This window comes from Leuresthes tenuis, unplaced genomic scaffold, assembly GCF_036924035.1.
Source record: "Leuresthes tenuis unplaced genomic scaffold, fLeuTen1.0.hap1 SCAF_6, whole genome shotgun sequence".
Taxonomy (NCBI): Eukaryota; Metazoa; Chordata; class Actinopteri; order Atheriniformes; family Atherinopsidae; genus Leuresthes; species Leuresthes tenuis.
The window spans coordinates 16711118-16723527 of record NW_027325360.1 but is presented as its reverse complement, the minus strand read 5'-3'; the positions used below and the strand labels follow the sequence as shown (position 1 = coordinate 16723527).

The 12410-nt window shown below is 39.1% G+C and overlaps 2 protein-coding genes across 2 annotated transcripts in view; one reads left to right on the top strand and one right to left on the bottom strand.

Annotated features, from left to right (window-relative positions):
• Nucleotides 1–1554, top strand: part of pcsk5b (proprotein convertase subtilisin/kexin type 5b) — an 80177-nt gene extending 78623 nt beyond the window's left edge. The window contains exons 35-37 of the mRNA XM_072387866.1: nucleotides 149–249; nucleotides 427–631; nucleotides 1016–1554. Coding sequence (XP_072243967.1) covers nucleotides 149–249; nucleotides 427–631; nucleotides 1016–1425 — 716 coding nt within the window. The 3' untranslated portion in view covers nucleotides 1426–1554. The remainder of the gene's footprint in view (nucleotides 1–148; nucleotides 250–426; nucleotides 632–1015) is intronic.
• Nucleotides 1555–5264: 3710 nt separating this feature from the next.
• On the bottom strand, nucleotides 5265–10439 carry rfk (riboflavin kinase). The gene is made up of 4 exons (XM_072387841.1): nucleotides 9916–10439; nucleotides 8121–8272; nucleotides 6749–6851; nucleotides 5265–6626 (listed from the first exon to the last, which is right to left on the bottom strand). Exons 1-4 carry the CDS (start codon nucleotides 9995–9997, stop codon nucleotides 6454–6456), a joined length of 510 nt encoding a protein of 169 aa, XP_072243942.1. The 5' UTR covers nucleotides 9998–10439; the 3' UTR covers nucleotides 5265–6453.
• Nucleotides 10440–12410: the final 1971 nt, after the last annotated feature.

Sequence of the window (12410 nt, the reverse complement as noted above, 5' to 3'; positions counted from 1 at the left end):
TAGGGGGCAAAAACAGAGCAACATACCCATTAAATGATGTACTTCTGCTGGGCTTTTTGATTCAGTTGTTGTGCTTTTTTTATTTGGAAATTCCAGCTCAGTCATATGTTTACGCCTTCTTCTTTGTGTTATATCCCTCTCCTAACAGGTGAGGGCGCTCTCGCCTGCCTCTCCTGTTATGATGGCTTTGACTTCAAGAGAGGCATCTGTTACAACCCTTGTTTTGTAGGCTTCTATGCTGCCTCACAGGTGACAGACAGCTTTTGTGTTACTTTATGTACAAGAGGTGTTTCATCAACACAAACATTTGCTGCATAAAAAAATAAAAACAAGATTTGCGTCAAGATTTGGTGAAGTATCCGCAGGTCAAACACACTCACACGAGTCCGGAGCTGCAATCTAATCTGTATTCTGTTGTTGCTCCAGGATTCAGAGAGTGAGAAAGCAAATTGTAAAGCTTGCGACCCGTCTTGCGAGGGCTGCCATGGTCCCAGCATGAGGGACTGCACTCTGTGCCCTGCCAGCCAGATCTTGTCTGACGATGGCCGTTGCTTGAGCTGCTGTGGAAATGAGACACTGCAAAATGATAAACCGATACCCAGGGAGTGCTGCGATTGCAAGTCATCAACAGGTAAACAAGATGAACACTGTAACGCTGAAGGTGCAATGAGACCTCTGGTGACATTTATCAGTGCAAACTCCTGAGGAAGTTGCTGTATTTGTGCACAAAAACAGTACGCATGCTTAATCATGGAAACATGTTGAATATGTGAATAAGTGAATGTACAAAGAATTGAATCAGCTTTCTTTTTTCTTTTCTTTTGTCAGATAAGTTTACATTAATTAAATGTTTTGACATGTGTAACTGGGCGTCAAAATTCCCTACATAAAAGTGCAAAATTAATCATGGGTGTGAATCATAATTACATAAATACACAAAAAAAAGACAGATCGCATACATATTGGTCCATGTAATGTAATGTAACCTCTTCTTCTTTCTTCTTCTTCTTTCCAGTGGAGTGCATGCTCAGTGTCAACTTTGTGATGGTGATGGCTGACGATTTAGGCAGCACGGCTAAGCTCTTTGTCACTGTTTGTGTTGTGGTCATCGTGTCTTTGGGCGGAGGGATCTTCCTCTTCCTCAGTGCTCGATCTAAAACTGCCGCCATCACTCACAAAACCAGAGCTGGAGGGTATGAGAAACTGGACACCAGTGAACAACATGTGTCACAAGCCACCACCTCTTTGTTTGGGGAGTACAGTGACAAAACAATTGAGTGTGAAAATAAAGAGGAAGAAGATGATGATGAGGATATTGTGTACATGACAAAAGATGGCACGGTGTATCGTAAATTTAAGTATGGACTGTTGGATGAGGATGACATGGAGCTAGAGTATGACGATGAGAGCTACTCATTTAGGTGAAAAGAAAACAAAAAAGACCTTCAGTGGATGGACACGGCTTTTCTCCTATTTCTGCAGTTTAATTTGTTGTGAATGTATTACTTGGTTTGGAAACCAAACATCAATGTAATAAACTCCCTTGATCTTTAATGAATCCTTTTTTTAAGCTGTATTCCTTCCGACTTTTAGCACATTTCTAGGTTAAAGCAGGGTTATTTGTATTCAGCTAGGAACTATGGCCGGCACGCCATCATTTTTTCCCCCGCACCCTGGCTCTTAGTCACACTGTGAACTGAAAGTGTTCCATCATTCTGGTGGATATAAGATTGTGTAACATTTGTCTTACAACAAAGTAAAATGACAGTTGATTGTAAGACCTGTTAATCGCATCAAAATGAGCAGACACTGAATTTTCATCCTCAGATACAGTATGTAATGCCATTTCTCTCAGTAGAGAAATGACTTGTCTAAGTCTAGTCCAGGTCTAAAAAGGTTTAGTGTTCATTTTACATTTTTAAAAATCCAGGTGCGTTCCACATCACATCTTTGCTCAAATGTTGAAAATTTGATAGTATTCACAAAATTTTGAGCAACACTGTTGATGCATTGGACACAGACGGAAAAAAAAAAAGGTTTTACAGCCCAGACGATATCTGGCCCAGAAGTTAGAGTCTGCAAATAAAGTCATTGTGAAAGTCAGTGAGTCATCTCAGAAATCCGACATAACGCTGGGAGGTGAGCTTACCTCTGGCCTTCTGCCTCACAACAAACAATAAAAAGGTTTAGTGTTGGATTATGCAGACTGGTTCTTTGGTTGGGCTTCTTACTTACTTTGTAGATCACAAACATGATATCAAATGCAAGATTTAACTGCAGCTCAAAGTGTTGTAATGTCATAATTTTGCTCTGTACCTTTATTTAACGGGACTGCGTATCACACTTGAAGAAGATTCAACTATTAAGCTCTTAATTAAGGATCATTTGTGAAACGGTAAATGAACTTTTCCTTTAGAGTTTCATAAGAACGGAAAGTGATTTGTCATCACTTCATAATCCCTGCCTCACCCCATTCCCAAGTAAAACCCACCCCAACCTGTTTTTCGAGCACCGCTACTACATTTCCTGTCACAAAAGACAATTTCTCCATTCGTACTTACAGCTCAACAGTAAACTACGGCGTCAAAAAGTGCTGATACGAGAACTTTAAGGTTTTTTCACAATAGCATTTCAGATGTTCTCAGGTTGCTCTCCTGACTCTGCCACCGTGGTAAAGACGCTGGAAACAATTAGACCCTTTTTACATCATTTCTTTGTTCACTGAGGTTGTAGGAACTTAACTCTTATGGCTTTCTGTTTTATTTGAGGAAATGTTGCGATTAAAGCAAAGCAGACGGATCCAAGAAGCCTCTGGGCGGCCACATAAGTGTGTGAGGCTGTAATCAAATGTCAGTATTGGGTGTTAATAAATAGGTCTGAGATACTTTTATTTCTTCTTTTTTTTTAATTCCATTGTTCATTTGACAACATTTTAGCAGTGGTTGTTCAAAAACAATACATAAATATATTCAAATATATCATTTAAAGTTGTATGGCACTTGCACTTATTTGATCACTTTTTCAAACTAGCCTATAACCCTTTGAGATGGTTCATAATTTCGTAGTTTTTGTTATTTTCTTTCCGTTTGCATTTAATTTCTGCCTTCGTGAATGACTTTTTTTTTTTCCAACTCACTTTTTGTCAAGCCCTTTACTCACTTCTCTGTATGAAACATGCATCAATCTCGCTTTGCCAGATACAAATGGCTCATTCCGGTTGAACTTGTTATGTCTGGGTTATGTAAAGAGGCTGTCAGTTGATAAAAAATCAATCAAATTTGATGTAAAATGCACTTAATTGTTTAGGTTGTGTCGAGGACCACAATGGGATCTGTTTCGCTGACAGTATTCAACCTCACAGTTCCTTTAAGGAGCACCAAGGGAAGATGTGGATCATTGCAATTGTATAGCTTAAGAAAACAGAAGCTAACTGGAACAACCGCATTCACACAGTCTCAACTGTGGATGCAAAACAGCAAGGCCACAAATATTTTCTATATGGTTCATTTTTCCTGAAGCATGATTTGCATTTTTTCTTTTTAAACGTAAAAAGTATAGACAGTGTAGACAACTGTGCTCATATGGTCTGTGTGAGTGCTTGGACAAAGCGCTGCTCTCAGTGACCGTTCTTAATAGTCTGAGACGTGGAGGCAGTGGTGGAGGGTGTGACTGAAGTAGAGCTAGTGGATGTAAGATTGTGTAACATTTGTCTTACAACAAAGTACAATGACAGTTGATTGTAAGACATGTTAATCTCATCAGAATGAGCAGACATCTTTTTAGTGAACGAGCATGATCTTCTTGTTCTGAGAAACAAGTTAAATGTGTTCCTCACTGAATGTGACCTCTACCTTAATCCGATAATTACAAGTCTTTGTAATAGCTGTAGAGAACCCAATACCACAAAGAGACACCTTTATTGAGGAAAATGATTCAGTTTAACGAGTAGCAGAGTTCCTCAGCGGATGCAGATTGTGAGCCTTGACCGAGGAACTCTTGAGCAGTAGTAAATACAACTCTGGGATGTTGCTGAGTTTCCTCAAATGAATTCCCACTTTATGCCCTTCAACAACATGCCTTTTTGTATCAGAACTTTGACTTGGCCATATTATTACATTGACTTTATTCTTGGTAAGCTGATTAAGCTTTGGTAACACCTCTGCATCCGAACCTGTACGCAAACAACTAAAAATGCCTGAAGCATGACAGCACCACCACCGCCATGTTTCAGATATACGACAGGTTCTCATCCCCGAATGTGGTGCTACCTTTCTCCACCAACGTAATATACATCTAATTTAGATCAAATCTAATGGAACTTTTCTTTAAAGTGAACATTTTGGGAAGTTTTCAGTTCTTTGAATAAAAAAAAAAAACACACTGAATTTTCATCCTCAGATACAGTATGTAATGCCATTTCTCTCAGTAGAGAAATGACTTGTCTAAGTCTAGTCCAGGTCTAAAAAGGTTTAGTGTTCATTTTACTCTTTAAAAAGTGTGACAGGGATTTGTGTAAAAATCCAGGTGTGTTCCACATCACATCTTTACTCAAATGTATAAAATTTGATAGTATTCACAAAATTTTGAGCAACACTGTTGCATCAACAGTGTTGCTCAAAAAAATAAGACGAAAAAAATAAGTTTTTACAGCCCAGACGATATCTGGTGCAGAAGTTAGAGTCTGCAAATAAAGTCATTGTGAAAGTCAGTGAGTCATCTCAGAAATCCGACATAACGCTGGGAGGTGAGCTTACCTCTGGCCTTCTGCCTCACAACAAACAATAAAACAGAAAAAAAGTCCCAAAACAGCAAGGCCACAAATATTTTCCATATGGTTCATTTTTCCTGAAGCATGATTTACATTTTTTTCTTTTTTACACGTAAAAACACCAAAAATGTACTTTTAAATATATTTGATACATTTTTTTTTATTGAATAAACGGATGTAAAACAAATGGATGAAGACAGAGCTTTCAGTGAGTGTGCAGTGACCCTGATCCCCGTGTAAACTACAGCGAATTATTTCAACAAATGGGACCGGAGAACATGAGCCTCACCGCAGCGACGCAGTAAAGTGAAACATTTCAGGGTTCCGAGCGCTTCCCTCTTTAAATCTCAGAGGTTTTGACGAAGCGACGCATCCGATCACGCCACTTTCAGGTGGCCGTTGAGAAAGTGAAAGCAGAAGAAGAGAAGCCGTCAGTGGAAAAACAGGACATTCAATATTCATTCTACATAAAGGTGAAAGGAAGACTCAACATTCGTTCACTGCCTATTTAACACTTCAATAAACAAAAATAATGAATCTTAACAATCCAATAATCACATATGCAGATTTAAATATTTTATCACCTAAAACTATTTTTTACAGGGGGTTCAAATAACTGTTGAGACTTGTAGTTTTATCTTTGACAATTTCATGTCATCTCTGATGTACACACACACACACACACACACACACTATAAAGAAATACTCCTACTTCAGGGTTGTAGGAGTATTTCCAGCTGTTTTGGAATATATTTGCTCAGAACTTGGAAAGTACCACTGAATAAAACATACATGTAGTATATTTGCTGTAAAGAGAGTTATCAGGGGTTGTTGAATAATTTCCAGCTCAAAGCATCTTTCATTGTCTAACAGGATTGGTGAGTTGGTTTTTTTTTCAACCAATGTGTCACTAGAACCGGGACTGAATGAACCACGAGCAGAAGAAGCTGCACTTATATTCAACTTTAGTGTTCTGTAGATTATCAACGACCAAGCGTCAAGACACTTAAATCCAGCAAATAAATATATGCTGAAACAGTGCAAAAAAAAAAGCCTCCCCCCCAGCTTTCATTAAATAAATAACCATGCTGCAAGTTATTGAATTACTCTTGACTTTTTTTTTTTTTTTTTTTTTTTTTTAATGCTACGACATAAAATCTCTGGTCCATTGTAGAGAGACTTCGTGGCCACAGTATGTTAGAGATAATATTGCTGAAACCGTCTCTCAACCATCTTAACGTATGAGGGCAACATTCACAGAGTCGAATTTACAGTCTGTTTGGATCGTTGTTACAAAACAGTTTTTGTGTTCGACATCTTGCCAAAATCCGCAATTTACCAGTGTTCTCTCTTATAAAATGCTCAGCAGGACCAATGAGATGCAAAGAGGCAGTGAAGATAAACAACAACAACAAAAAAAAAAAAAAGATGAGGAAAAATAATCTAATAATTGACTGCAAAAAGAAAGAAGAAAATCCAACAAGCTCTTTCAGACAGGAACACTGACAAAGAAAACTGAAAAAAAATACATCAAAATAGATTGGCTGTTAATGATTATATGCATGTTGTGCCATGACGCCCGCTGGCAGGTTTCAGAATAAGGCTGTGCATATGAACAACCCGTCTGTGTGTGTAGATAACTGTGCTCATCTGGTCTGTGTGACTGCGTGCACAAAGCGCTGCTGTCAGTGACCGTTCTGAATAGTCTGAGACGTGGAGGCAGTGGTGGAGGGTGTGACTGAAGTCGAGCTGCTCGTGCTGGTGAAGAAGTTGTCCTCTTTCAGTTTGCGATGTTCTGGGAGCTCCAGCTTCATCTTGGCCTCCTCAATGTCGCTGTTGATCGCCGCAATGAGAGCCTCTGTTAGGACACATGCAAACATGTGCAGAAGAGAACAAATTTAAGAAAAAAGGAAAAAACATTTCCAAACAGCAACTAAAATACGAAGGTGTGAAAGATAGGAGCTTTAAGGCAAGGCGTACCGAGTGAGTCGTAGCTCCTCTCTGGACGGATGTAGCCCACCATGACAACACTGAGAATCTCCCCATAAAAGTCCTCTTTGAATTTGTGAATCACATGCGTCTCCTAGGGCCAAAAAAAAAAAAAGCATTCGCATCAACTTTCACGCAGAACAGCATTTCTCTGCATTTCTCTTGTTTTATGAAACCAGAGAGTACAAAGATTAGCTTTGGCATCTGAAGTTAGGGGCCAGGAAATTACAGGCTGAAAAATGTGAGCGTACCGACCACGAGAGAAAACTCATGTAATAATTCAAACAGATGGTTATAAAACTGATTAAACCAGGAGAGAAACCCTCGTTCTTTGTACACACACGGAACACAAGTGCTTTTCAACTTACCCTCAAGTTTGTGGTGTTGCTTCAAATGTGCCTCATCTATCTCAACCTGCGACTGTATTCTTTTGAAACAATGCTTTGGCACAAAGTGTGCTCCCATTTCTTATACAAGTTTGAAAGTAAGCCACCTCCAGGGCTCTTGTTTTGTCTGTCACAGGCGCTTTCTCATCCTTCAGCTGTGATAACGGCAAAGCTGCCGAGTGTGTTTTGTAACAAAAAAGGTTCAACAGTCTCCAAAAGAAAATTCCTCACGTTTCTTGATACGTGTCGCAAGTGGGAATTTGCAGAGGCCCTTCCCGCTAAAGAGACAAATGGTCCCAAACCGCACCAGCAAAAAAGACCCCAAACACATGACCACCATCACATTGCCTCGCTGCTTTCACCTCAGTAGTCGTCCCCCCCCCCCCCCCCCCCCCCCAGAACTTCACAAAAGGTGCTTAAATACAAACTCTGACAACGCACGCAGCTTACTTTGCTGACTTTTACTGACAAACTTTTAATATTTTATACATGTCTGTATGCTTTTCAGTTTGTTCTTTGAACAATTTTTAGCTGCACGTTTAGTGGAACGGGTTCGATAAAGGTGAGCCGAGATAAAACTTAACCGCAGTCCAACTTTACACGACGCATTCAATGAGCAATAAATGCAACCATTGACTCCATGTTGGTTCATTATGAGCTGATGACCAAAGTGCCCTCGGGCACACAAAAACAGCCATTTATAATGATTTGTGGGGTTTTCCTGGCCTTATTCTGATCAGTAGAGCTTTTTTATATAAATAATCTAATTAAAATGGTTTCAAAATCTTTCTACCCATTTAAGTCCAGAAAGACAAACCAGCTCAGTTAAACTGCCACATATAATCGGATGTGTAGTCATGTACTATATGGGTTCCAATAAGCTTGAGACCATGAACTATCGAACATATTTAAAATGTGCACATCTTATTTCAGACCGACTTGATTGTAATGAATACTTTCTTTTATCTTATACTTACCATGGATTTCTTGATATTTTTGTAGTAAGGGTTCCAGCCAATGCTCATCACCATTTTGTACAGATCACCGTTACCGACGCAAGCCCAGCCATAATAGATCCCTGTGCTGATATCTGATGGAAGATTGTCCACCACCGAGTCTGGGAAGTTGGCTGGAAAACAGAGACAAGAGTCAGAAGAAGTACGAATAAAAAATAAGAAGCAGGGGCATGTAACAAGGAGTAGCGGCCCACCAACAATGGTTTTCAATAGATTTCGTTGAACTCAAACAAATATTCAGTATCCGAGAGCACATTTTTGTCTACATATAACACATTTATGGCAACATCCATAGCAGAGATAGTGACTCAAGTCGCACAAACAAAGACTTGAGACTTGACCTCAGACTTGCTCTCAAAAGACTTGAGACTTGACTTGGACTCGAGGTTTGGGACTCGTAAACAATCTTCATTAATTCCGATGTATGACAAGGCTGATGGCAGACTGAGCGCAACATAGCCTCACGCATGCGTGCAGCCACTGATATCAGAACTACTGCAACCATGGCAACGTCAAGCTCATCTGGAACTGCGCCATATGTTGTCACGTTTGGTTATAAAGCGTTCATGCAGACAGCAAACAAGCGAACGGACACTTGCAAAGTGTGTGGTAGCAGGATAAATGTTGCCGGCTCAACTACGTCCAACTTCATCAGGCACCTGAAAAGGCACAAGGACAGGTCAGTGTCTTTGTACTGTGAAAGGGTGCCAACAGGTACCGCTAGCAAACTAATCAAAGTAAACAGGGTTGTAAACTATATGCAAATTACAGCTTCATTGTTCACTATGTGGCGCTGACGATTGATCTGCAGCAGCCTGTGCAATCTGGGAATGACTTTGGTTAAGTAGCCTAGGTTAACAGTTACCAAATTAATTAGAAGCCAACTACGTGCATGTAGTTTAACGTTGATCTAATTGTTGTTTTAAAATAGCCTACTTTCACAATTTCAGAGACACCTGATAAAATTCCAGGTTGACACTGTCAAATAAAAACTGAAAAATGCACTGAAATATGTTATGCATGAAAAGTTCTGGTTACACAGCCAGTTATTAATATGTCTGTTAATGTACTCTGTGGTGCAGAGCCAAATAAAAATACATTTATATATTTTAAACAAGCTTTCATGGCATTTCTTCACATTAGATTGAAGTAACCCTCTTAAGTGACCATGCTCTGATCAAGTTTGATCCTGCAGTGTATAAGGATATAACATTTATTGATGATACAGCACATGCTTTCAGTCCATAACATACAGCAATGCAGTCTTATCAAGACCAAATGGCACGTGTCTAATGAACGTTCATTCATACAACATTTGAGACTTGAGACTTGACTTGGGTCAAACGACTTGAGAGTTGACTTGGAAAAAATGTCTTGTGAACATATCTGATCCATAGGGACAAACAAGGTAGAAAACAGCGCTTTTAGCGTCGGGGAAGTTCCGTTACGCAACTCACATTTAGCTCAGTCAAATAACGGAGACTCGTTACGTGAAAAGGTGTCGTAACCAGTGTCGCTAACGCTCATGTATCCAGTGTGCACGAACAACCACGAAGTATCTGATAAATTACCTGAGAAGAAATGATTGCCGTGATAAGAATACCCACACGTGGTTTATTCTAAGTTTATTCATTGATTTTGCTCTGGTTCGGTAGAAAAACGACGTACACTGGGTTTACGTTGTCTGCGTAAGCACTGCGATATATATTAGCCAACTGAAAAGCCCAAAGAGATATAGACTAAACTATATTCTTACCGGTGGGAATCCCAAGTTCTTTGCTTCCTCTTCCAAAGCCTCGAATAACCTCTCCTCGACAGAAATACGGAAGGCTCTTCATGACTAGTTTCCAAGAGCAGCTGGCTTCGATGAAAGCGACAGAATGACCTCGAACACAAGGAAGTCGGACCCCGGCTATTCAACCAGAAATACTTTGCTAGCTAATAACGCAACGAACACTGCTACCGAGATTGAAGTCTGTCTCTTTTATTGCTCACTGATCTTTGATTCCAACGTTATCGTTTGCTTCACTTGCCCGGTTGGCTGGTTTGTTTAAGTTGGTTAAAGTTGAACCTCAGTCAGGTATGGTGAAAGTTCACTAGCTACGCTAGCAATGCTAACTAGCTGAATCAGAAGTACACTGTCCCTGAAACGGATTTAAATCCAGGAGAGCTGGATTGTACAATACTCTGTGAATGGTCGTATCCGTTTCAATTAAATCCACTCCACCATCCACTAGTATGGTGATAAAGATGAAGCTCAAAAAGAGCCGGTGATGTTTCATGTGTTTAACTCTTTACGTCAGTCCGAGCGTTGCTGACGTCATTGACCGTGTGACCACCATATGTTGCCTTCAGGGTTATAGGAAATGTAGCCGCCTATATGGCAAGCCATTTTAACATTTAATAGCTACGTTTGACTATCCAGAATTAACCGTGTAGATATCAGCAACGTCTTTCTGACTAGTCGTAATTACGAAGCGGATATCCGCAACTGAATTGTAGATAACTGTAATAAAAAAAGCCATACACATGAATGGCAAACGTGACGTGATTTGTCCTAGCAAGAACGTAGTTGCAGATATCTGAAATGTTCTTTTTGACTAGGCAAAACTGAATTACAGATATTTGCAACACATATCCAGTCTGGCAATTAAATGTTACAATGACTTGCCATAGTATCATAGTCCAGTCTTGCAGTTGTTTTTTTTCTATTTCTTTTTTTTTTTTTGGATGATATTCATAACATTGATCCTGGCTAATTATTATTCGCTGACACAGTGACTAATCGAATTAAAGGTGAAAGGAAGACTCCCTGGTTTGGTGGTTGTTAAATAATTAGTTTTGCTTTGTTGTATAAAACCACATGACTCCATACTCGTAATAATAATCGTCAATTGCTATATTTTACGGAACATGAATGAAGTCCTTTCAAAACAAGATACTTCCTTGTTCAGAGGAAATGTAAACAAAAGAGTAAACAACAACTTTCCACATTCAAATGCAACGAATTTAAAACATGTTTACATATACTTCTATATACTTTTATATATCCTTCATCCTTCAATTAAATCGTTAGACAGATGTTGATTAGTTAAAAGAAAACTATTACTTTGAAAATCACTAACACGAAGTGTATTAGTAATGTAAATTTCACAGCCCACTGTACCTTAAATCTGCACCGCGTATGAAATTGGATAGATAGAAGACTTCAGCTCTACCACAGGTAGGAACCGTTTGCAGTTCTGTTGTTTAATTGCTGCAGTTATTTACTGATTTATGCTTCAGTGTGTTTTCACAGATTTTAAAAGAGGGGATCTAGTTATGACATGATAAAACAAAATTTCCTTATGTTGTTTTATTGTTATTTTTTTTGGTTCAGACATCAAACAATTAGTCCGCAGTGGCATCCTCCATATAGAGAAATTACCCTTTTACAATGTAAATGAATCATAGTTCACATGTTCACACCACTTAAACTAACTAACAGAAACAGGTAGATATTCAAATGCGGGCTCTTTTTTCAGAACTGAGAGAATAATCATATTTCAGTTTCATTAACCACGAAAATTCAAGAAGGTGAAGTATGTTAAATTAAATCGCTTTTCACTTCGTCACCTTATAAACGCGTGCCTCATAGACACACGCTAATCTAATCTGAAACTGTGCGTCTGTGCTGTTAAACTATTCGACGATCTGTTCTCGGTTTAATTGGCTTTCCGTGAGGAAGTGAAAGGTGATGAACTGGGTTGATGGGCATCACTCCTGAAGGCAAATGTGCCAACACATTTCGTATATGGAAATTATGCCGACTTGCGGGACGCTCGAAAACAGTAAACATTTGTTTCTTTTAATTTTACTTTTGCATAATTTTTTTGTGAAAAACTGTTTTGCGGCCAAGCCAAAGTTGCACTCAAAGTGAATTATTTTAATTGAATCAGAAATCGAATGACAACCTTCTGAGTTGGAATTGAATTGATTCAGGAAATCAGTAGCCATCCCCACACTAGAATACATCAACTTTGTCAACCCTACAGCGGTCAGTGAAGTTTCAGTTGTAACACCTCTTTATTTGAAATTCTCGAAGCAGCTGCTGGCAGCGTCAGAAAGACCGATTTACATTCAGATTGCTTCAGATTGCACAATTCTGTCTTTTCTAGGGTAAAAAGGTGCATCTGTGTCTCAATTAAGAGCTCAAAGTGCTTTACACCTCAATATATTTTATACACAAGTTTATTTTCATACTTTAATGAT

Bases quoted from the DNA above. Each gene is read 5' to 3' on its own strand.
- rfk (XM_072387841.1), bottom strand. From the start codon at position 9,997: ATGAAGAGCCTTCCGTATTTCTGTCGAGGAGAGGTTATTCGAGGCTTT. The intron at 8,273-9,915 runs GTAAGAATATAG...TCTGTTTTCCAG, and splicing joins AGAACTTGGGATTCCCACCG to CCAACTTCCCAGACTCGGTG. The intron at 6,852-8,120 runs GTAAGTATAAGA...TTTTGGCCCTAG, and splicing joins AAAATATCAAGAAATCCATG to GAGACGCATGTGATTCACAA.